The sequence below is a fragment of the Schistocerca gregaria genome, chromosome 11 (assembly GCF_023897955.1).
Source record: "Schistocerca gregaria isolate iqSchGreg1 chromosome 11, iqSchGreg1.2, whole genome shotgun sequence".
In the NCBI taxonomy this organism is placed as follows: Eukaryota; Metazoa; Arthropoda; class Insecta; order Orthoptera; family Acrididae; genus Schistocerca; species Schistocerca gregaria.
The window spans coordinates 28,449,189-28,474,164 of NC_064930.1; the positions used below are offsets into that span (position 1 = coordinate 28,449,189).

Here is a 24,976-nt window from a genome sequence, read left to right on the forward strand (position 1 = left end):
AATTATATATGCTTCTAATATATTTCAGTTTTGTGGCTATGGGAAATGATAAACTGCAATTCTTAGAAAACACAAATTTAATATTGCCTGATATGAAAGGAAGAACTAATAAGTTAGTAATCACTACCAAATTATGAAGGCTGCCTTTTAATAATTATAAAATAATTACAGAAAACAGTTTTTGCTACAGCTTCATTACCTGGAAAATCATTGTTCTTTGAAAACTGTATGCTTTTCCATGTGTTCAAACCAATTCTGGAAACATTTTCCCATACTGAGGCTGGTACCTCAAAAACATGGTTTTTTAAGGATTCAGCTGTCTCTTCAGATGATGCAAACACATGTCCACTTATTTTTGATGGATATTGTGAAATAAAGAGAAGTAACTTCATTATAAAGCAGGTTAATATTAGCAGATATACATAAATCTGATGTTTTACATAGTGAATATCAATTGCTTTCATACAGAGAGGCAGTTGACATGGCAAGATAAAAAACGATGTGAGGTTTTCAGCTGATTTTACTCAATTCTTCCATTACTCATGACAAAGAAAAGATGCTGTGTACCAATCTGCTAAATTAGTGGTCAAGATATGCCCTTCGTAACCAAAGAGACTACTGTTCATTTCCATTGAAGTGAAATGAAGGACTTTTGTTTCTTTCAGTTGATTAATGCTCCGTTTGGATCTTTTACATATATAACATTTGTCCCTTAAGATATTTTATATAAATGTTGCATTTCAGAGCTTGAATTTTTCGAAAATTTCCGTAAACGCATAGAAAAAAAAACAGTTTTTGAACGACATACCTGAGAAGACATCTTTCTGTCTTGGGTCATTAGTCTTCTGACTGGTTTCATGCAACATACGATAACTTCTTGTCCTATGCCACATTAAGGCAAACACTGAAGCTAGCTGACTCATTGCCTTCAATTGCACCTTCTGACATTCTATCAGTGAACTTAATTTAAACTATATCTGACAATGTGACTGGTACTATTTTACATGGAGGTCAGACACTATGTCTTGACAGCACTTAGGCAGGGACTGGTCAATTCTATCGACACTCTCAGCTCCATATTACCTTGGGTTGCTTCTTGTTGGTGGGTTGGCTGGACTCTACATATCTCATCATTTTAATGTGTTACCTTGTTTCCTTCTAGTGTTGTAATTACATGACGGTTTAACTAGTTTTTTAAAAATATTATTGGAGACCTGATAGTTGCTTGTGGGAGGTGCATCTCTCACTGCTTGACATGCCCTGGACCTCTCTAGCTACCTTCAGCTGGTACACATACCTCAATTTATGACACATAATTTTTAATTTATAATCAGTTTCATTTTATTCTTTTTCTTTTTACATTGCAGACAAACACAGCAATGATATATTTAGAATCCATCTCATTTGTTTAGAAGAACATTACTGACTTGACACTCTCAGGATGTAGGTGCCAATGACCTAATAGTTTGATAACTCAAACCCATCAATCTAGTCCAATCTCCCTTCAAACCTCATAATCTCAAATTGCACCACATTTCAAACCATTCGATTCTCTTCTTTTCAGGAGTTCTCACAGTCCATAATTAATTTCCATACAGTTCTATGCTTCAGACATATATTCTAAGAAATGTTTCCCTCAGATTAAAGCTTGTGTAAAGGTAGACTTCTTGTAGCAGGGAATACCCTCCTTCCTTCCACTAGTCTGCTGTTTATATCCTCCTCCCTTATATGTCATATTTAATTTTTCTTCAAGCATAGTAGAATTTCATCACTTTGCTTGCTTCATGGTCCAAAATTTTGATGTTACGTTCATCGCTGATCTCACTTCTGCCACTCCTCATTACATTCCTATTTTTTTTAATTTTTTTTCCTTAGCATCCTTGTATCTCATCATTATAAAAAATGATATAGGATTTGTCATACATTGCCTTACATAGAAAATCGGACATGAAAATATTTACAATTAAAATCCATAAATAAAATATTGTTACAAATAACTGAAACCATACACATAACAACATTCATAATATGCTAAATTAGAATAATGGATTAATACAAAGGGGTGAGCATTTTGGGTCATTATGATGTAGGAAATAAGCTACTGTGTATTCAATGCTGGTGATTTAGGTATCCCTTGACATTATAAAAAAACTTTTGCTAATTAATATTTTTTAAGTTCCTTTTCGAATATGAAAAATTTTGGTTTACTTTTAATTTCCTTTGGTAGTGCACTAAATAAGATTTTTGGCTGATAAAGAACACTTTCCTGCTACGTAGCTTTTGTGTGATTTTCTATAAGAAAGTCGTCTCTATTTCTCGTCTTGTAGTTGCGAACTTGACTTCATAAAACATATACTTTCATAAATATAGATACATGCTATTGTCATGATTTGTAGTTCCTTGAAAACTTTTTTAAATGTTCTCTGTTTGTTATACCTCAACTTATCCTTATTACCCTCTTTTGAAGTAGAAACGAGTGTTTGGCCAAACTGGTATTCCCCCAAAGTATGATACCATATCTTAGTGTGCTATGTATGAGTGCAAAGTATGATCATAACACTGCATCAACACTACAGGAATTTTTTTTAGTATCTAAGAACATAACAATACTGGCTTACTTTTTTGTTTAGGATTTCAGTGTGTTTCTTCCACATTAACTATTCATCTAGCCGTAATCCTAAAAATTTAGTATTGGGAGTTTGCTCTATCTTACACTGCCCAAGTTCTACAGTTAGGTCAGATTTTACTTTGTTTGTTATATGACTGAATCCACATATTGTACTCATAAGCTGTTCAGCCTATTAAATGACTCCTTAATTATTCGATTTACTGAGGATCAATTTATCAGTGAGTCTTATTGCTACATAACCACATTTACACCTCTTTCTCTCGGTATGTAAACTGCTGATCCTGATCTGTCACAGTATGCAACACATAGACCTTTGTTCTCTCATTATTGCAATTGAGTTTGCTTGCACTTAATGAAATTCCTTGCTGATCGAAGACTAATTGCAGCAGCCATTTTTGCAACAAATTGATGTGATGTGGTCTAGGTTTTTATGAAACTGAAAGTGTTATTTAACTTAAAACGTCATATGAAGTTTACATTTTGTCGCAACACTATTATTGTAAATGTTCATTGTGAAGAAACTGCTCATTCAGTTTCTGAGCTGCCATAGTAAAACAGAAGTAACGTCACATGACAATGGCGATATCTAGTGGTCATGTATAAAAAGTTACAAGGGAACACTCCTAGTTAGTTCCCATTTTGTTCATGGGAAATTGCACTCTTTCCTTAGTGTAGCGATGGTTTTACACTGACCTACAGTCGAGGATGATGTGAAACGTCGCTGAACATTGACAAAAAGGACCATTCTGTAGTTTGCTCCTACAGCTCATGTTGAGCTGCAGACATGTGGTGTGACACCCAAGTCATCGTCATAATTTCTGCTGCCGCTGCTGCTATCATCATTATATTGTAGGGAGCAGAGCACCACATACATCTGATTGTGGTGTTTCATAATATGACCTATGTTGTAACCTTGAAAATATCTTTGCTTTTTACAATGTTGCTTTAATCGTTTGGCATTTTCTCGATTTGTCAGACGATTCACTTTTGATTCCTGTGACCCAAGCTTCAAGTGTCGTGTACCTCCTGCTATCATCGCTATATAACGTTGATGAATTAAATATAGCTTGATGCCTAATTTTATGAATTTTGCAGCTTAACTCTGTGAGCTGCATTTGTAATATTAAATAAACATTTAAATCATTTTTATCCAACGCAACATACAGTATTTTATATAGGCCAGTTTGAATGTTACAGGTTGCGGAAAAACATTAATACAGCTGTAACAGCACATACTAAAACACAGGCAACTCTTTGCAAACTGAAGACAAACAAGAAATATGGCCTAAAACGTAAAAAAAAATAAAAGAATTGCTTATCGATAATGCAAAGCATGGAGATACTATTATTAACGAAAAACAAATATTAAGAACTTAACATTTTTCAAGAGAAGCGGAAAACAAATGTTGATACAGGGAAAATCTGTTGTTGGTCTCCTTATGCAAACTACACTTTCATCATATTTTAGTAAAAAATTTCGTAATTTGACAGCTTTCTTTTATTTTCGGTAATAACAATTGCACATTACTATGTAAGATTTCAAATAGTTCGCCATGGAAATTGAAATATTTCACTATGTTTCAGAGGATTTAGTGTTGCAGTTTCAATGATTTTTCATATTGAAAATTTATAGAAACCCCTGAAATTGAATCAGTTTCGAAAATGGAGTGACACTATATGTACAACTGACATTTTATTGTTCAGGGAATGTGTTCTGGTGACTTCTAGTTTTTATTGTAATGTGGGGAAATTGCTCGAAGAAGAACTTAATATACCAGATAGTGATTTTCCTGGATGATAAATTAGTTGCATCATTGGCAGGACTTTATTGCCTTGTGGACATTGGCTGTGACTTGAAAGCATTTTAGATCTTTAACTTTTGTAGAAAGAGCTAGACTTAACCACAACTACAGTGAAGATTCATTTAAGAGTTATTCGTTACTGGAATTAAACTATTGTCGATGCTGTACTGTATTGGTGATACAATGATACTACTATACTTCTTTTGTTAAGGAATAGTTGTGTCTGTATTTAGCTCTTGCTTCATCATGATTTACTGTTGGTAGTGAAAAATGGCAAAACAAGTTAATTTGCTTTTCTTGTTAGGTCACTCATTCAAAGCAGTTAGTTGCTACTGAGAAATTCTGAATTTTTGTTTAATCCACTCTGTTCTTCCATTTCATAAAACTGATAGTATTGCTTTTATAAATTGCCAATTCTTGGCTAGTACTTTCTCTGCTTACATTTCATGCACTGTAACTTTTCCGTATTATATAGATATGATATTGTAACGGTTTTTAAGTCTCCCTTGGTACAATAGATGAGCCAGTAAATTACATGGAGCTGCACACTTGTCCTTCAAACCTCATCCAAACAGTGAGTAAATGGAGTTGGTAACAACCAAATAACTTCCAGCTTTGATTTATCTGCATGTCACTAAACTTAAGTGCAGCAACAGAGGATTGCTGAAAGAACCACAGAGAAATTTGTGTTAGAATTTCTGTCATGAAAAGAAAACAATCAAAAAAATAAACAAATGCATGAGGGACTAGAGCGGAGTGTAGGGCATATTTACGACTGTAATGAAAATTAATCCAAACTATAGCCAAGCGAAAGGAAGGTAGATGAACAAAGAAAGTTACTTGTAGCATGTGAAAAGATAAGAAAAGAGAGATGATTACGTAAAGAAAGGTGTTTCATTGTATTAGCAAATGAGCAGGAAAAATGTTGATGTTACAGCTGAGGCTGTCATCTATGGAAAAGTGTAGGCGAGACTTTTATTCAGCAATGGAAGTCAAATGGCTGCTGCTGCTGCAGATGATGATTAAAGTTTAGGACCTTTGAAGTAGCACATAGTTGTATGTACGTGTTTATAAATTGACCAGTTTTAAACTCCATGGAGAAATGCAGCCGTGCAAAAACCGCAAAAATTCAGCATTCATAAACTTCTAGGACTTCTTGCTTTTCACTTCACTGTCTCTGCGCGAGTCAAACTGTAGATTTGGCAAACGTTTTAAGGCTTTCCTATTCTGACTCTTAGTTTAAAATACCTCATTCATAGATGATTACTTATTACATATAATGTTTTGTACATACTCAAGATAAATAAACACATTAGAGTGTATTTTCACTCTTCTATTTAACTTATTGAATATATTGATGACTCAGTGATGAAATTCATCTCTGAGCAGATCTGAATATATGTATCTCTCATATGCAGTGAGAGAATCTCTCTCTATGGAGGTACGGAGACATTTACTATTTCTGATATAGTGATCCTCTTTCTGTAATGAAATAAGTTTTACAAATGCTCTATACCACAGTTGTATACTGTTTAGTGCATGTTGCAAGTTACTTTTTGTGCATTTTACCAATAGGAAATATTTCAGAATTATCAAATCTGCCTGAATAGTAGTGGAGTGTCATTAATATTTGTTCTTTGATGATTTATCTTTTTGAATTCATTCTCTGATTTAATTATGAAATATTTCAGGAAATGGCCTCAAAAAGATGTACACCAGGCAGTACAGGGTAAGATTTCCATTATTCATTATCTGATTACTTTTGATACGTACTGATTTTTATTATCTCTTGGGAAAGTACGTGCAACATATGGAGAAATAACATTCTTTGTTTTTGTATCAATGGGCCGTCATTTTACCAGGCAATATGACCCATAGTACATTTCTGTGTAGATTTGGTTCTCTGTGTGCATCATGTGAGATTGTCATGATTTCACGCCATGACCTTTGTCTGTAAGTCAGCAGTAAAATAAAACTGTTAAAATACCATCTGAAAGCAGCAGCCTTTTGAATGGTTGGAAATAGCTGTAATTTTTCTTCCATTCAAGCACCAGACAGTACATTTATCGGCTGCAGTTACCTAAATTTTTAATTTAACTATTTTTGGCACCTTTGATCAACAAGTAAGTGTAAAGAAAAATAGGTTCTCTCTCTCTTCCTCCTTCTCCCTCCCCCCTTCCCTCCCCCCTCTCCTCTCTCTCTCTCTCTCTCTCTCTCTCTCTCTCTCTCTCTCTCTCTCTCTCTCTCTCTCACACACACACACACACACAGTTGAAATATGATATTGATTTCAGTATCTAATTATAACTCCAGACATGAAAATCAATCATTACATAAGTTACACCAATAAAGTACTATTAAACTGTAAAATCTTAAACATTATTTCTCTGTTGTGTTTTACTGTTCAGCTTATATGAACATTGTTGTGCAGCAGAAGAATTTTATTGTACAAGTTGTCCCAGATGAGTTCATAATGGAGAAGATTAGTTCTTGGCCAGTGTATCAATAGAAATGTCATCAAGACATACTTCCTTTAAAACAGTCCCCAAAGCGAGGGAAGCAGAAATGAAGGCGTTGCTGCACTGCATAACCAGGCAGAGCGAGGTATCGCTATGTAACTTCACTAATGTAGGTAGAAAGAACTGTGCTCAGCAACTCAAAATTATTATTGAATTACGATAGTGAGGCAAGAAAACTGACTCTCTGATAAACGAGGGCAAATGCACTCATATATGCAGAGCTACAGCATCACAGGCATTGGCTTGGCCTTTAAATAATGAGGCTTTCAGATTTCAAAGACACATTCAATCGTGCTGCCATTCTGTTTTTGTATCGCTAGAAACAGAGAGAATAATAGTCTGATGACGTTCAGTGAAACCATGACAATCTGATCACCACCCACCTACCTCCTAATTCCAACACCGACATGTAGCCAACCGGATGCATGCTACAGCCATTGTCTGCTGTTGCTGCTTATTGGGTCTTTATGGATGAACTCAAAGTGCCATCTCCACACCAACCAGGCAAGGCATGTGGGTGCAGCCTCCAACTCGACTCAAGAACATCTGCTGCTATCTTGGTCGAGCTGTGGTGAATGACCTGCGCCTAGCCCTCATGACAGCTGACGTACTGGTCCGCAGCTGGCAGTTTCCACATGAGCATGCGAGAAGCTGTGTTTGAGAGTGCACAGATGGAAGCTACACTATGTTGTGGGTCATCTGAGTGGGTAACACCTCCCTCGTCCCCATGTTCCCACCAGCACAGCATACAGCTGAGTCACAGACGTACAGAGTGACGTCACAACTTGCTGATGGACATCAGCCCTTCTTCATGGCACACACACTTATGTCTGATCACCAATCGCCACGTTGAAGACTTTTTTATAACTCAGTACACTTTACATGATAAGTAAATGTTATTGCAGATGCGACTGCGTCATTAACGCCTCCAGGTGTCAACTCTACCATTCATCCACATATCATTCTCGGCTGCCTATCCACAATATGTCCTCAGCTCTCTAGCTCACAAAATTGGTGTCAGAATTGGCAGTCACCTCAAGATTTTGATGGCAATGAAGCAATGTCTACAAGCATCGAACGTCATCTAATAGTACCAGCACAGGTCTTTCGAGTGTACGTATATATCTATTTTCGGCCATGTCAAATCATAGAAACATCAGTTTCACTCTTAGGTTCTCATTTGTTAAACCACATGAGCCAGTGGATATGTCAATGTTTAGAGGGCATGTCAGAGAATCTTTTTAACACCAGTTAGGTCTAAGGTTTGTGACCTGTCAGGGCGTGAGTTGCATCTACCAGGGCAGTGCGATTCATGTGTAGCACCTGTAGATGATTTGGGCCTGTGGCACAGGAGTGTGCCACGTCCTTCTGGCCAATGATACGTCGAGAGGATTAGTATTTAATGATTGTTTGTGTTTTAGAGGTGGAGTTTCGCTTTTTCTCTTTGTTATTGTTGTAAACGATCTTGGTAAATTGCGCACAATGCCAGACACACATTCTGCTATTATATGTGAGATTGTTTCCACATTGATGGGGCAGGTGCAAGTATTGTCACGGTGAATTGCCAGCAACATCAGGAAAAAGAGGAGTTCTGTGGCAGGTTCACATACTGTGGCCCAGCAATTGCAATCAGGATTTGAAACAGCCAAGGCATTTTGTATGTACCCTTCCTACCTTCTTTCCATATGTCGGCAGCTAACTTATTAACACTTTTTCTGGCAAAGCAACAAAGGTCATAATTATGTTCATTGGCGATGTCAGGATAATAAGAAATTGGTCAGACGAAGTTCCTAGTCAGGTGGCTAATTTACGACTGACTGGTGAAACGAAGACATACTTGTTGTAGGATGAGGTTCACAGTAAAGCACAAACATCCCAGCAACGTTAACAGAAGCAAAGTAACAATAGGTTTTTCCCGAAAAAATAGACTACATTAACACAGAAACGAAACGAATCATTTGAAACCTATGCAGGTGGGATCCAGAGGATCAATGCACAGACATACCAGCTTATGCAGAATGTAGAAGCAGATAGAGGGTTGCTGTGGGCATAGGTTTTTGTATGTTTTCGTACTTGGTAACCCCGGAGAGATATCATGTGGGATAAGGATGGAAAATCCTGGGGATTTAGTGTCGCTATTAGATTCACGATGCAATTAGAGGAGATCGACATTACTGGAAGCACAGGTGCAGATCACAATGTTATTTCTGCTGAAGTGTCAGCATTCTGAATGCTATAAGTGGGCGAATTTGGACACCAAGCAGAGGATTGTTGAAAGTGTAAGACAGACAAACTACATCAGCAAAAGCAGCTGTAAAATGCAAACATGAGTGCTACATCTGTTGAAAGGCACTCCTGTAGCACATAATACTGCACAAATAGATCCACAGATGGAATGCTACTTGTCGGGCTTTGTGAGAGGCAAGGAACACAAATTTTTGGTGGACAGAGGCGTGCACATGTCAGTTATCAGTCTGGACTTCATAGGTAGGATGAGACTGGGGCCTCCACGTTACAAATTGCGTGTGTTGTGTAATGATAATGTCACTGAGTAAACATTGCTCAGTTTCAGTATCAGAATAGTGATTCTTATGAATCTGTGTAAGTGTTATGATATGTTAGTGAAGGCTACTCAGTAATTCTTGGGCTAGATATTCTCAACAAACATCATGCCAAAATCTATCTTCTGCAGTATACAGTAGAGCTCTGTGGGACTTTGTTTCAATTGTGGGTTATAACTACAAGTGAGGGATGTTACAAGGCACACACCTCATGAAGATGTTGCATATTTATTATTATTATTACTCGTTCGGCATCACAGAGGCATAATTTACAATATTCTTATCACTATATACTAAAAAAGAAAACAATATAATTCTACACTATATTAGATATGTTTTTGAGCCACTCTATGGCTGAGTCACTGAGTCTATGTATGTCCATGAGTTCACCGCCATAACCATACACTTTGCACATGAGTAGATTGTCCATTGTCTGTATTTCACTGCACTCACATACAGCGCTGTTTGCCAGGCCCCACTTGTTTATCAGGTGTTTACATCTCCCAACACTCGTTCTGACCCGGTTTAGAGCTGTCCACACTCTTCTTGGTAGGTTGAAGCCATCAATCTTCTTGAGCATACTTCATTCCAGGCCGTTCTCGGCTCAAAGGCTTGTAGTTCTTCACCGATTTTCCAAAATGGTGATCTGGATTGAAGCCTGTTTGTCAGTGTCAGATCTTGGTGGATAGGGAGGTCCAGGTTGTCTATAATTTTTCTGTAGGTTTTTAAGGCTAGCTGTGATCGCCTGATTTCTGGAGGCTCTATGTTCGCTAGTACAGGAAGCCATGCACAGGGGGTGGCCCTGAGTGTTCCCGAGATTATTCGCATTGTCTCCCTCAGCTGGACATCCACTTAAGATACGTGTGCACTTATGTAAACAAGGGCTAGTGCTGAAGTTCTCAAAGTGCTCGCTCCACATCCCCATGTTGTTCCAGCCACTTTAGAAAGGATAGCATTGCGGGATTTCAGTTTTTGCTTTGTGTCTTCGAGGTGTGAGCTGTACGTTAGGGTCCGATCTAGTTTCACTCCCAAATATTTAGGCTTATCCTCATGTCTTATGTTTTGGCCATTCTAAAAGATCTGTAATTTTCTGTGTGTCTCTCTGTTGTTGAGGTGCTTTATGGTGCTGGTTGTTTTGTTGGGGTTGGGAAGTAGGTGCCACTTGGAGTAATAGGTGTTCAGGACTTCAAGGTCTGCATTCAGTGTTTCGTCGAGATCGTTGTAGTTTTTACTCTGATATGCGATGGCCAGGTCATCTGCATATGCATATGCGTGATTTAGTTTCTGGCAAGTCAGCTATATATAGATTTAAGGGAGCAGGTGCTAGTGCCGAACCCTGTGGCAGACCATTATTCAGAACCATGCTCTTAATGTTCGTACCATGGAGTGAGACCTTGATTTTCCTGTTCGTTAGTATGTTCTTGAGTAGTTTGTAAGTCTGCTTGCAATTTATGTTTCTAGTTAGCTTAAGCAGTAACCCTTCATTCCATACTTTGTCGTAAGCTGATGTGAGGTCTATGAGGACCAGGCCAGTTTTCATCTTGTTCTGGAAGCCTTTCTCAATTTAGGTTGTGAGGGACAGCACTTGATCGCAGCAGTTTCTACCTACTCGGAAAACCACTTGGTATATTGGGAGGTTGGCTTCGATGTATGGAGTTAATCTAGTCAGCAATATTCTCTCGAATAATTTATAGGAGGTACACAGCAGGGATATTGGTCTGTAATTCCTAGGATTATCTCCACTCTTTCCGGGCTTCAGCACTGTGATAATTTTTGCTTCTTTCCATTCCTTAGGCACAACCCCCGTGCTTATGCATTCTGTACAAAGTTTGGCCAGCTACCTTCTTCCTAAAGTTCCCAATTCCTTTAAGAATTCTGGTAGAATGTTGTCAGATCCGGTTGCTTCTCCTGTCTTCATTAGCTTCAAGGCCTGGGATATCTCTTCTGTCTCCACTTCTTTTACAATGCCCATGTTGGTTGGGTTATTAAGCAATAAACTGCTTAGCTCTTGGGAAATTTCTCTCTTTTCGGCTGTTTTTAGCTGGATTTTGGAGGTCTGTTTCAGGACACCTGCGATCTCAGATGCGCTGGTTCCAAGAGTCGGCCTGTTAGGTGCTGTGGCACCGCCTAATTTCCTCAGCAGGCCCCAGCTCTTCCTGCTGGAGTGGGTAAAATCTAGATTTTCCATCGCCTCCTTCCATCTACTCCTGCGTTCCTCATTCATGGCGTTGATGAGTTGGTCTGCAGTCTCCTCGTCCCCAGTCTTCTCATATTCCTCCAGTAGTGTTTCACACTCTTTCGTCCAGCAGGGGGTGTATTCCTTTCTCGATCCTCATGGGATTGCATTTAGGGCCGCTTTTTGTACTAAGTTTACGAATCTTTTGTAGTTCTCAGGTTTTGGTGGTATCTGATTTATCACTTTCTCAACATAGGATCGATATTTATTCCAGTCAGCTTTCCTCAGGTTCCACCGGGGGGATTGGGGGGCTTTTTATGACTGGGATTGATAGTCCGATCTACACTATTACTGGATTGTGCTGGCTCCAGGGGAACGCCTCGAGGACCCTTCTTATAACTCGCATGGGTGTACCTGTTGCTCCACGTGTGACGAAGGTAAGGTCAGGTGTTGACGTTGTGCCCCACGCCTTTGATTTGAAGGTCGCTGTGTCCTTGGGGTCGAAAAGGAGATGTAGGTCCCGGTTGTCTGCCCAGTTACTTAGTCCAATCCCTTCAGCTGTGGATCTCAGGTATCCCCATCTGGTGTGCTGAGAGTTAAAATCGCCAGCGTAAACTGCTGGGTGGTTAGCCTTGGGTAGGATACCTGTGGGCCATTTCTGTGATGGAGGTTTGTAGACATTATATAGTGTCATCTCTCCCAGTTTTATGCCTACCACATGCTCTGCCGGTACCACTTTGGTGTCCAAATTCCTTAGCAGTTCGTTCTTCACTAGGGTGGCTATGCCATGTTTGTCGTGTCCAGTGTAGCTCACAGCTGTAAATCCTGGTATTTTGAGTCGATTGATGGTTTCACCTGTAAGGTGGGTCTCTTGTAGGAGTACGACACTTACTCGTTCTCTCGTTAAGATCTTTTCGAGGATTTCTCCCTTGGTCCTCATGTAGCCTTCTATGCTGAACTGGTATACGTTCAGCTTCTTCATGCTAAGACTCTGCTCTATTTGCCTCTGTGTGGGCCAGGAGGCATTGTCGCGTCTGGCCGCTGTGGATGTGTAGACTTTTCGCCACTGTACCATGTTACAGCGATGCCCGGGGTACACCATCTAGGAGGTTGTCTGCACTTCGTACCCTGTTGCATACTGAAATGCAAACATGTATGCTAAAGATTGGTTTCAGTTATAAGATACCAGCAGGTATAGGGAAGTAGTTGTGTGTTTCCATTGATACCAGTTTACCACCTGAAGCAATTATATGTTGTGGAACCACCAAGGGAACATGAAGAGTTAGAGAAAATGTTTTGTTTTGGGCATAGAAGCATAGCACATGTGAGTAATATTTATGGTTCCTGTAAGATTGGATAACTTTAGCATGCACATGGTTAGTTCTGGCGAAGGGCTTAATAATTACCAAATTAGAAGTATTAGATGAAAAATATGTTGGTAGGTCATATAAATCAGAGCCACAACCAAACCATCAATGCAACAATATTATGGGAAATAGTGAGTCACTTGAGAGGCAGTGACTGACAGGCAATAGAAGCTTTGCTAATACAGTTTATGGATTTATTAAACATGAAGGGCCCTTTACCAGCAACACCAGTTAACCAGCACCATATACCTACATGTAATAAAATGCTGATTTAGAATTGGATAGCAAGGCATTTTCAACCCATAATGGTGTTTATAGATCATCAAATAGCGGAAGGCTTGAGAGTACAGTGATAGATAGGACACAAGTGTCATCATTCCAAAAAAGTCATCACATGGTTCTAAGAAGTACAGGTTCTGTTGTGATTACCACTATGCGAATGAAAATAAATGATTGTGTGGCATTGTTGGCAGGGAGGCCCCATCTGTAGTAGTTCAGCAGTCGAGTACAAGTCTTACTCAGTCGATGCCACATTGGGCGACTTACGTGCTACTGATGAGGATGAAATGATGATGAGGACAACACAACAATCAGTCCACGAGCAGAGAAACTCTCCAACCCAGCTGGAAATCGAACCCGGGCTCACTGTATGGGAGGCAAGCATGTTGCCACTCAGCAGCATCCACCTACTTTGCTGAGTGGTAACGTGCTTGCGTCCCATGCAGCAGGCCCACGTTCGAATCCTGGTTGGTTTGGAGATTTTCTCCACTCATGGACTGGGTGTTGTGTTGTCCTCATTATCTGTTCATCCTCATCGCCGGCACGCAATTCTCTCAATGTGGCGTTGACTGAAAGATGACTTGCATTCAACGACCGAACTTCACCAGATGGGGCCTCCCAGCCAAGAATGTCACATGGTCATTTCATTTCGATGCAAAGATTGTGACAGATGCGTTTCAAGTTCCCAATCCAGAACAGTGCCAGTATCCCCAACAATGGGTCTAAGAAGCAGGTATCACCAGCTAGAATTAGACCCAGAAGATAGACCAAAATCCGCTTTCATGGTTCCAGGGCACATTACGAGCATAAAAGGACGCTGTTTGGGCTGACATACGCACCAACTGTGGTCCAGAGGTTGTCAGGTGAGGTCGTACGTGGTTTAAAGCCGAAAACATGCATGCTGTACTTAAAAAATGTACTAGAGCATGTGATATGCTTGAGACACATATTCAGCAGGCTATGATATTAACATCTGATGCTTAGCTGAAGCAAATGCCATTATGCACACGCAGGTAAACTATCTTGGGTATGTGATTTGCAGGAAAGGGGTTCAATGCAGTCTTTGCTTAACAAAGGCGATCCAGAACTTTTCAGCACCAATGACCACAAACCTACTACAGTAATCCCTGGATTTATGCAGTTATTATGGCAAATTTATAAAGAAGTTTGCACAGAGCGCAGAACACTTGAATCAATTGTTGAGGAAAGACGTGACATTCCAGTGGTCATCTGAATGTCAAATGGTTTTTGACACATTGAAAGCAAAATCTCTGAAACAGTACTGGCCTTTCCTGATTTTGAGATGGAATTTACCGTCTGATGTGACGCCAGCAGTACGGCAGTAGGTTGTACTTTGAGCTAGAATATTCATGGGCAGGAATCTTCAGCTGCGTATGCAACAAAGCAACTAAACAAATCAAAGTGCAACTACTCCACAACAGAAAAGGGAAGTTTAGGAGTGATATATGGAATAGCATAATCTCATTGTTACTTATATGGACAGAAGTTTAAGGACGCCACAGATCACACATCGTTAAGAAAGCTGTTGTGGCTGAAAGACCCACTTAGTACGTAACAAGACGGTACTCAAACTCAGAAAGTTTAATTATGGCATGATCTATAAGTTGGATAGGAAGCACAAAAAAGCACAAACATCGAGTAGGAAAGTTGCATTGCTGAATGCAGTAGGCAAAAGCGTAAAAGAGTGGATGAGAGTACAAGCAGCTAAAAAAGACTATTATTCATTCAGATCACAACCGCTGATCATGAGACATGAGGCCTTGGTCTGCAGAACAACAAAATACAGTCCCCACATACGAGTTTCAGTGGTGCTCAAGGACAAAGGGTTGCAACATGTGCACTACCATGTGTTATCAGATCCAGAGGATGCTGAACAATGGACAGACGAATAGTAGAATGGCTGAGCTGGAGAACAAAGAAACATGATGATGAGCAATATGTGAAGGACTGTGTAACTTACGCAAAAAGTGCTGATCTTAATCATCTAAAAATCCCTTTGAAAATACTACCAAAGACGTTTAAACCCTTTCAAATGATTAGACTTGATATTTTAGTGCCACTTGATAGGACGCACACTGGAAATAACTATGTACTGACAATTGTTCACCATTTATACTTGGATACAACATGTGAGAAAATTGTCACAATATCGAGTTGGTCAGTGGATATTAGTCACGAATTGATGCACGCCTAAGGGGGAGACAAAAAAAGTATTCTAATAAGTATCAGGATCCTTACAAAGTCATTCACGTGACTTCTGCAGTAAATATGAAAAGTGTAGTTTCTGACTAAAACGTCTACTGTCCATGTAAGCAGAACTAAATATTTTAGAGGTATGCTGGGTACACTGCCACAAGTTCCAGTGATGAAGTCAGGACAAAAAAACAATTAGAAAAATCAAAGAGTATATACTGGTGAACAAGCGGGACGCACATGTTGTACCCTGTGCTTTGAGGCCCTGCAACCAGAAGTGGCATTTGCATTTGGTTATGTTATGTCTAAGAGCTGTATAGGGTACGCGTTTTTCTATTCTCGTCCGACTGCTTTCTCAAATTGTACTATAGTACGATTAAAATTTCTTGATATTTGAAGCTTCACGATTTGGAGCTTGTTTCCTCCAACCAGAGCGCTCAAAGTCATGCCCAAACTATTCACCATTGCCAAAATTGCCTTAAAAATTCTTTAGCTCAATTCAAGTTTTTTGTCCAACTTTCTTTCTTGATGTGCTTGGATTCAGAATCCTGTGTCTGGTCCTTTTATTTTGTATTTCATCAACATTATAACCATACCAAAAACAACACACACACAAAACAGTGCTAACAAAATACACACATTTCATAGACAGCACTAATTTATCACTGCTGGATGCTTCTGTACAAGATGCTATTCAGTCACGTATATAGTTAGCATTATATCAGAGAGTTTACACATTAGATAAGTGTTTCATGACATTATGTGGGGCTAAGTTTCTGAAAGTTGCATTTCATGATTGTGACTGAGACACAAGAGTCATAAATATAACAGTTTCGTGGAATATGGTTGTGTAGCGCAGTTGTTAGTTTATAAGCCTGACATGAACATTCGAAACTCGTCAAATATTGCTATTTTTTTGTTTCTAAATCTAATCGAAAGACTTTATTATTTTCTTTAATTAATTGGTCTAAATGTGACTTTTTTATTCCTGATACTTTGTCATGTCATTTTCATCATCATACTGACTTTATTTACTTGCTCTTATTTTTCTTCCTATTATTCTTCTTTCGTTTGGAATCTGTCTGTGTCACCTATAAGCTGCAAACAAGTACCAAGTAGGACTGTTCACCAGCTGGTAACATGGCAGCCCTAGTCACCATTGTGAGGCTAGTTCAAAGCAATAAATGAAAGTGAGAAGTTACAGTTTACTTTTAGTGATGAAACTGAGATTTACCCTCTTGAGTTTGCTCATCATGGTTAGCGTTAATCCCCATGAACAAAGTGATCATGATTTTAGTTTTATTTCAGTTTGTTAGACTGCTGTTTTCTCAGACACGCTGCACATCACAAGGTTGTGATTAGGTTTGGACCTACAAAACGTGTTGTCTGCCACAGTTCAGTCATTGGTTACTTAAAATCAGCTGTTGGCAGAGCATCTTGCGTTTCTGTCATAACTTGCGATGTCCACTTGCAAGATTGCTTTGCATTTCACATTAATAGCATCTATGAAGTCACCTGGTGTGTTTGCATGTTGTCTATAATCAAGCGGTAGCCAACACTGCAACAGCAAGTGGTAGATGTCAACTGCCAAGTTATTTCAGTTTGACTATAGTTACTGTAGGTCGTTACAGTTGTACATTGGTTACATGTTATCTCCTAGTTATTTTGTTGTATATATGATTTTTGAAGGAGGAAGTGAGTGATGAGAGTTCCTTCCCTCATCTAGCAGAAAATTTCTTGCAGAGCTATGATGTGTGACAGAGTTATCAGAAAAGAAATAGCAATGTTTTACCACATAGCAAATGTGTAAGTAAATACAGATGGGGTACAGTTTTACATATTGGTCTGGTTACTGGTGGTAGGGTTCAACATGCAGTATTAATGTTACATGTTTCATCTGTATCCAGTGAGGTGGATAACTATGGAAAAATGGGTACAAGTAAAGACACAGGAGATGTTAGCAATAATTTCTGGGCACAGAGAAGTTTATGTTCTTATGTCATTAAAGGGCCTACACAAGTGTTTAAAGGAAATCACCATTTGTCCAGCCAGAGAAGTGCGGACAGATAGACGTGTGAAGTGCAACTTTTGTAGAGAAGCAGCAGGCAGCTGACTGTCAGAATGTAATATTATCAACACAAACTCATTTTCTAAGGGTAGGACCATACCAGATATACTCCGTTTTTGCATCAGACACCATGATCATGAATTGCTATAAGAATGAAAAACGTAATAGTCATATATTGGTGAACTTTCGTGGAACAGACTTCTACCACCCAGGTACACTCCTGCCAACATAAAATCTGATGTACTTTAACAGTGCCCTGTCTCCTGGCCTCATACACACTTTAGGCACACTAACAGTATCTCAGAAAAGCAAAACTTCCATGGGAAAATGGTGTTATGTATTCAACAGTATCAAGAGAACCACTGCTGAAACGTGGTACCTGTCAACATTGTGAACCACTAGCCTCTACCTGTTTCTGATAGCAATTTTGTGTACTTTAATTTTATATCAGATGTAAAAGTATCCATTATTTAGACTTATCAACACGCCAGACACCTATCAAGTAATTAACTAATATAAGCCATGAAACATAGACTAGAAAAGCTTTAAAACAGTGTAACTTGTAAAAACGGAAATAAGAATTATGCAGCATAAATGTAGAAAAGGTTCAGCAACATTAGGAGACACAGAGACAATCCAGGTAAGTCAGCTCTAATGCGCAGAGACGTTGGCGCAATGGTAACATTGTACAGATATGTAAGTAGAGCTACGAGATTGGCACTGAGGGTAATCAGAGGCAAAATCCATTGCTACAGATGAGGAGTGTTGTACAGCAGAATAATTTTACTGTATATTTCAGTTTTTTTAAAAAATTCTACCAAACGAGTTAAGAACACAGAAGTTTACTTCTGAGCCAGTCTGTCAACCACAATGTCCTACAGACCTCAGAGTGAGACAGACAAAAATACAAGCATTGCCATGTTACATAACATGATACTCTAAGGTAACGCTATGTAACGTCACCATCCAAGGGCCACTGCAAAATTGAACACAGGCAGCAACAACCAAGTTCTGTGATCCATAATAGTTACTGAATTATCGTAGAAAGCCAAGAAGCTCTAACAGGTCTGTAAATGAGGATAAATGCAGTCATACACTCAGAGTCACTGTGTCATAGGCGCAGACTCGTCCCTTAAAATAACAGGGGGTTTGGAGCTCAGAGACACATTCAACCATGTTGCCATTCTGTCTGTAATACTAGACCAAGGGGAATGACAATCTTTTGAGTTTCAGTGAAACTATGACAAGCTGCTCGACGATGGTGAGTTGGCTACCTGTTTGTGACTTCAACACAAAGATGCAACCAAAGGGCTGCACACCACAGCCATGGTCTGCTGTTGCTGCCAATTGCGTCACTGCAGATGAGAAGACCAAGTGCAGCTAGCCCTCCTCTACTGGGTCATCATGGATGATCTGCAAGCTGCCATCTCCCCACGACTAAAGCCAGCCAATTCATAAGCATCCGCTGCTGTCTTGGTCTATCCATGGTGGATGACCAAGACCTAGTCTTCACAACAACTGACACCTGAGTGCATTACGAACTATCCTTGAGAGCACTGATGTTGAAGTTGAGCTGTGTCATGGATTATCTTGGCAGGCAAAGCCTCCCTTTTCACCCCACTATCCCAAGCACAACACACAGCCATGGCATTAACTACAGAGTGACATCATGTCTCATTGTCAAGGCATCAGCACTTTTTTGAAGAGCACGCTTTTGGTCCTGGCTGCTGCTGCTGCTCTGAAGGCAATTATGACTCTTTAAACTTCACATGATAAATAAAACTTAAGACATATGTCCTTGTGTCAGTGACGCATATAGGTGTAAACTGAACCACTCTCACACACTCTGTGCTTGTCCTCCTGTTAACGACATGATAAGTCGCAACACTACGTTGTCAACTTCCTGAAAGCTTAATTTTTCATTTCAGTAAGTTATGTACGATAATCTATTGTACCTTTTTAAAAATTGCACTGAACCTGTGTGAGTTACTTTTATTATTGGAATTCATTCACTTTCCAGCGTATTAAATATTTCTATATTTTGTATTATAAAAATTTTATTTGTGTAGTTACTAATATCTCACAAAAGAAGAATTAATGTAAAGCCTAGCTACTGTAATGGTTCATCCATTTCATAACAATATGATATCCTGGGCATGTTGTTGCTCAGAGTATATCGACAGTCAAAAGTTTTTGGAATATATACATCCTCTAAAAAGAACTATGAGGAGATGTAGTAGTAGACATGGCACTAGGCTGTTGGGAGTTTGGTTTTGAAGACATCAGTATCTGCCTGGTTATCACAAATTACATCGAAATGGAGCATTTGAAGATTTTTATAGATTGTTGCGATTGGGGAATGCACAGTTAAATGCATATAATTGACATCTGTTGTGTAACGCATGTATACTCAACAAAATGTGTTTTATGGGACACTATGCTAAACCGTTAAGTATGCACTTGTATAGTTGATGAAATTTCTCAGGCTTCCATCCTAGCGACTGAATCGAAATTCCTCTATGTTTTTGTTAGTGACATTCCCATCATCTTCTGGTGGATTGTGGAATTGGCTCAGATGACCACTTTATATATCTTATTGGTGGTTATATCTGCTCTCTCGTGCCCCAGTTGTGGAGCCTGAGCCTATGGTGGGTGGCATAGACTGTCATTCAGCTCTAGGTGAATTCAATATTGCCCAGACTAGCGAAGTGTCAATTGCTAGTTGCAGTGTTGGTTTATAACTGTTAGTGCAGGTTTCCATGCCGAACTTAGCTGCTAGCCCCCCACCATTCTTGACGAAATCACAATGGAGCCTTATCTCAATTGATTTTTCGTTAATTCTCTCTGAATAGCTACTATCTCAACAGAACATTTTTGTTTCCTCAAATTCAAATGTATGTCCTTGTTGAGGTTGTATTCCGCCACAGCTGATTTATGTTTATGCTCCAGACATATACATCTGACGTTTTCTGTGCAGTATGGGGAGTTTCAGAGCTGTACATGTTCATTATATTGGCGGCCACACTCGCAAGATATGGTCTATATACCGTCTGTAGTTTTTCCTTTACCAAGCCAAACATATCTTTTGTTTTTTGTGGTGGTTGAAAAATGGCCTCATTGTTTTTTGAAGAATTCTCCCAATTGTTTGTGTGGGACGCCCATTATGAGGGACAAAGGCGAGTTTCCATTCTTCATCATGTGATGTTTGTGGGAAATCCTTTTTCCATGTTGGAAAACACATCTGTAAGATGTTGCATCTCAGCTAGTAGGCTGTCTTTGTCACAAATGTCATGTGCCATATGAATTAGAGCTATTACAAGAATGTACTGCTGCGCCAGATGATGACAGCGCATTGCATGCAGGTTTAGATCTGGCTGGTAGCATATTATTGCAAAGAACATCTCTGCAAGAAGGAATTGATCATAAGCTGCAGACTGCTGCAGAGAAATCTGCACTTTTTGTCAGAAGTGGTACTACGACTAATAATCTCAGTCCACACAGACCTGATGATCATGGGGAATCCAATATTCAGTCAGGTATTTTCAAGAAACAAGCTATCAAAACTACTAGAGGGAAAGGACATAAATGTGATGTTTGTGTGGGAAATCCTTTTCTCGGCCTGGTATGCTCAAAACACACACACTGATTCTTACTGGTGAGAGGCAGCACAAATGTGATGTTTGTGAAAAAGCCTGTGCCACGTATGGTAATCTGAAGAACCAGAAGTAATACATACTGGCAAAAGAACACACAAATATAATGTTTGTGGGAAATTGTTTACTTTGTCTTGTAATCTTAAAAAGACTCAATTAATTCATACTGCTGAAAGACCACATAAATGTGATCTCTGTGGGAAGATCTTCACTCAGTTAGGTGATCTGAAAATACACTACTTAATGCATACTGGTGAGAGACCACATGTTTGCGTTGTTTGTGGAAAATCCTGTAGTACTTAATAGCAATCTCAAGAGGCATTCTCTAATGAATTCTGGCGAAAGACCACATTCATGTGTTATCTGTGGGATATCCTTCACTCAGTATCGTATTCTCAAGAAGCATTAATTCACACTGGCGAGAGACCTCACAAATGTAACATTTGTGGGGATACTTTTAGTCGGTCAGCCTCCCTTGTGACATACTCCTTTACACATACTGGTAACATTCCACATAAATGCAATGTTTGTGGGTAAACACTTACCAGGTCTCGAGATCTTAAGAGACATACCATGAAACATACTCCCTAGAGGTGATTTTGGGAAATTCTTAGTTAAGTCTCATAACTTGACGTACTATACAGTAATAAATACTGGTGGAATAGCAAAAAATCGAGGACATAGTATATTTGTACGAAATGCAGTTCCTATTCTTGTACTGTGAAGGTCAGTGCTGTAGTTCATATGGGATATGGATCAAATAGCATATCAGTAAGTTGAACTGTCTCACTATATATTAAACGATATAAGGTGGAGAATAACATAAAAATCAGCAATGTGAAGTTAGAGTGACATGTTTCTTACCAATACCACACAGCTTACAAATTAGTCATTATTTTCAGGAAATGAAACGTTGTGTTCAGTGCACATTCGTTATTGAGGCTGTAATTACTGTGACATTGTTTTATAAGGCATGTTCAGACAGTAAGTGTACCGAGACCATAACAGGACGTGATTTTTTTGTGGATTGGCAACAGTGAGTGGTAGAGGGGAATCTACTGAACAGAGAGAGTATCACAGAATCATAGTTGTATGTAAACTCACATTGTAGTGTTCAGATGTCGAAAAGAAATCCTACACAGTGTGTGCCACGTCCTGTGATCCGCTTCCTACTCACAAAACGAAAAACAACCAATAAAATTTTTCATGAATAATAATGTTTTATGGCAAATGTGTTATGAATGGGACACATGTGTTTCAGTGGTGAAGAGAGTGATCCGATATTTTTATGCAGGAATTCGTGATTTATGTTGACTGAGTGCAAATTATATATTAAGATATGAAAATTTTCTTTTATTGCAAATTCGAAATTGACTGATATAAAGTAACTGTTCAGATTAAGCATACTGTTACAATAATGGTTATAGGTGAAGAGAATATAGCCACCATGTATTTATTAGTTTTTCATTAATTACTTTTGTATTTGTAATTTAGTACCATATGTTGTTTAACAGAATAATGCAGTTGCTATTACAGTTGAAACTTTTAAGAAACGCAAATTACATATCTGATTAATATATTGTTACATAAATGTCAAAAGAATATCATAAATTAATGAGTGTGAGAAGTATTAACTGTTTTAGATGTTGGATTTTGCCTCATTTATAATATGTAACTTTTATATAAAATCTCTGTTTTTTCATTTGAGAAGATAAATCATTTATATGAAAAATACTGTAATTAATGTTGTCTTAAAACTGGGATTGAGTCACATAGTAATTTATCCCACTTATAACCATATATTTGTTTCCTGCTCTGGGGGCACATCCATCAAACAAAATTACTGTTGTGGATAACGGAGTTATAATTATAAGCAAAACTAATGGACAGAATGTTAAAAACAATAACAAAAATATTGCTCTCCATGCTGCTGTCATATCATGATGAGTAAATTCGACAACATTCCTTGGAGCCAACTGCTTGACATACTGAGGTAATTGATGTTGGTTTTTACTGGCAATAAGTAACTGTTACTTGGTAACAGAGGCAAGTAGGAATTTTTGCTTTCCTGCAGTAACCACATGAGCATGTCAAACAATTGCATTGATAGCATATTGTGGAATTTCCATAGTATTGTCCAATCTTTTCTCAGAAAAGCATAAATAGACACATTGTAGGGGCAAAAATAGATTGATGAAGAGAGGAAAATTTAATGAACATAAGGAAAAACCACCAAGGGGCACTGGAAGTTGATATATAGTCTCAATAATTGAGCCAAATTATAATCAGATGCAATTTTTGTTTGTGCACTTGACAGAAGTAGGGTAAGTAAGCAGATAAACTACACAAAGGAGCAGTAGCTGCTAGTGATCGCTACCCATTTACTTACAGACTGGAAAGATATTCTTTTGTCGATTACACCAGTTTGTTATATGACCTCCTAAATTACATATAATGCAAATGTTGCTGAAAACAGAGTTCAACTCTTCATGCTAAAAGAGTAAAATGCACAAACAAAGCACACAGTTTTCAGGATTGTAACTAATATACAGTGAAAAAATATCATCAGTGTTTTCTGAAACTGGGAAGTTATTACACCAGGACTCATGGTGTGAATTTTCTATTAAATGAACAGCTGATTGTGCACGGGATATGAATTTATTGCAGGAAAATTACTACAAAGTATATGTCAATGAATATACATTAATGTTTATGAACATTATAATACTGAATAGGCACACTAAATCCAGTCACAGAGGATATGCATAATATGTATGAACAAACAGTGATATAAACAGCTGAGCTGTGAAGACCATATAGGTGTCAAGTGTCCTCTCTTGTGTTGTAACACAATCATCATAAGCTCTTGCAGTTTGGAAATGATCCAGTTAATGTTTTTTTACATTACTTCATAACTCAAATAAATAGGAAACACTAATTGAAATCAGAGTTTTGCTGTCCAAAATAGAAAAGTAAATGCATTAACAGGAAACACAAGTTTCAAGACTGTGCTTAACATGTGAGAAAAAAAGTGCCTTGTGCCGTTTCTGAAACTGGAAGGTCACTACTCCAGCGCCCTCAGTATGAATCTTCAATTAAATGAAGAGCTAATTCAAGAGACTGTTCTGTTTTACAGAGGAATTACTGGAAAGATTATGTGGTCGAAGTATATTAATGTAAGAGAAAAATATAACACCCAAATGAATGGCGTGAATAAAGCAGTCCCAGAAAATATGTAATATAAACAGGTGTTTAACAGTACTCTATGTCATAACATTTCTAGATCACAATTAATCTAGTGACATCAGAATCTCAACAGTTTGAAAACAAGGCTGTCAGTTTCAAAGTAAATGTGAAACGAACTGAGGAATGTACATCCACTGTAAAATGACTGTGAAAGCAGCACGTTCCATGTCCTCCTCCCCGCCCCCCACCCCATTCTACACAATTTGTTCAGAGAAAAGAAAATGTCATGCCCACTCATCTGTCTTAACATGTCTCCACTTTTATCTGTGGGAAAGTTAAACCAATAAATCTACAAGAAACTCAGTCGACTTCACGTGCTGTGAAAATCCCAAATAGAATTCAAGGTGCTCTATTTCCTGGAAACGCTTTATAACATGTATCAGTTTTCAAGGTCAACAGCTAAATTACGTTGTTGTTGTTGTTGTTGTGGTCTTCAGTCCTGAGACTGGTTTGATGCAGCTG

At 38.6% G+C, this 24,976-nt stretch overlaps 1 protein-coding gene across 1 annotated transcript in view; it reads right to left on the reverse strand.

The window, feature by feature from the left end:
* Positions 1-4,133: 4,133 nt before the first annotated feature.
* Positions 4,134-24,976, reverse strand: part of LOC126295241 (zinc finger protein 492-like) — a 244,249-nt gene continuing 223,406 nt past the window's right edge. Inside the window, exon 7 of the mRNA XM_049987596.1 lies at positions 4,134-5,094. Coding sequence (XP_049843553.1) covers positions 5,052-5,094 — 43 coding nt within the window. The 3' untranslated portion in view covers positions 4,134-5,051. The remainder of the gene's footprint in view (positions 5,095-24,976) is intronic.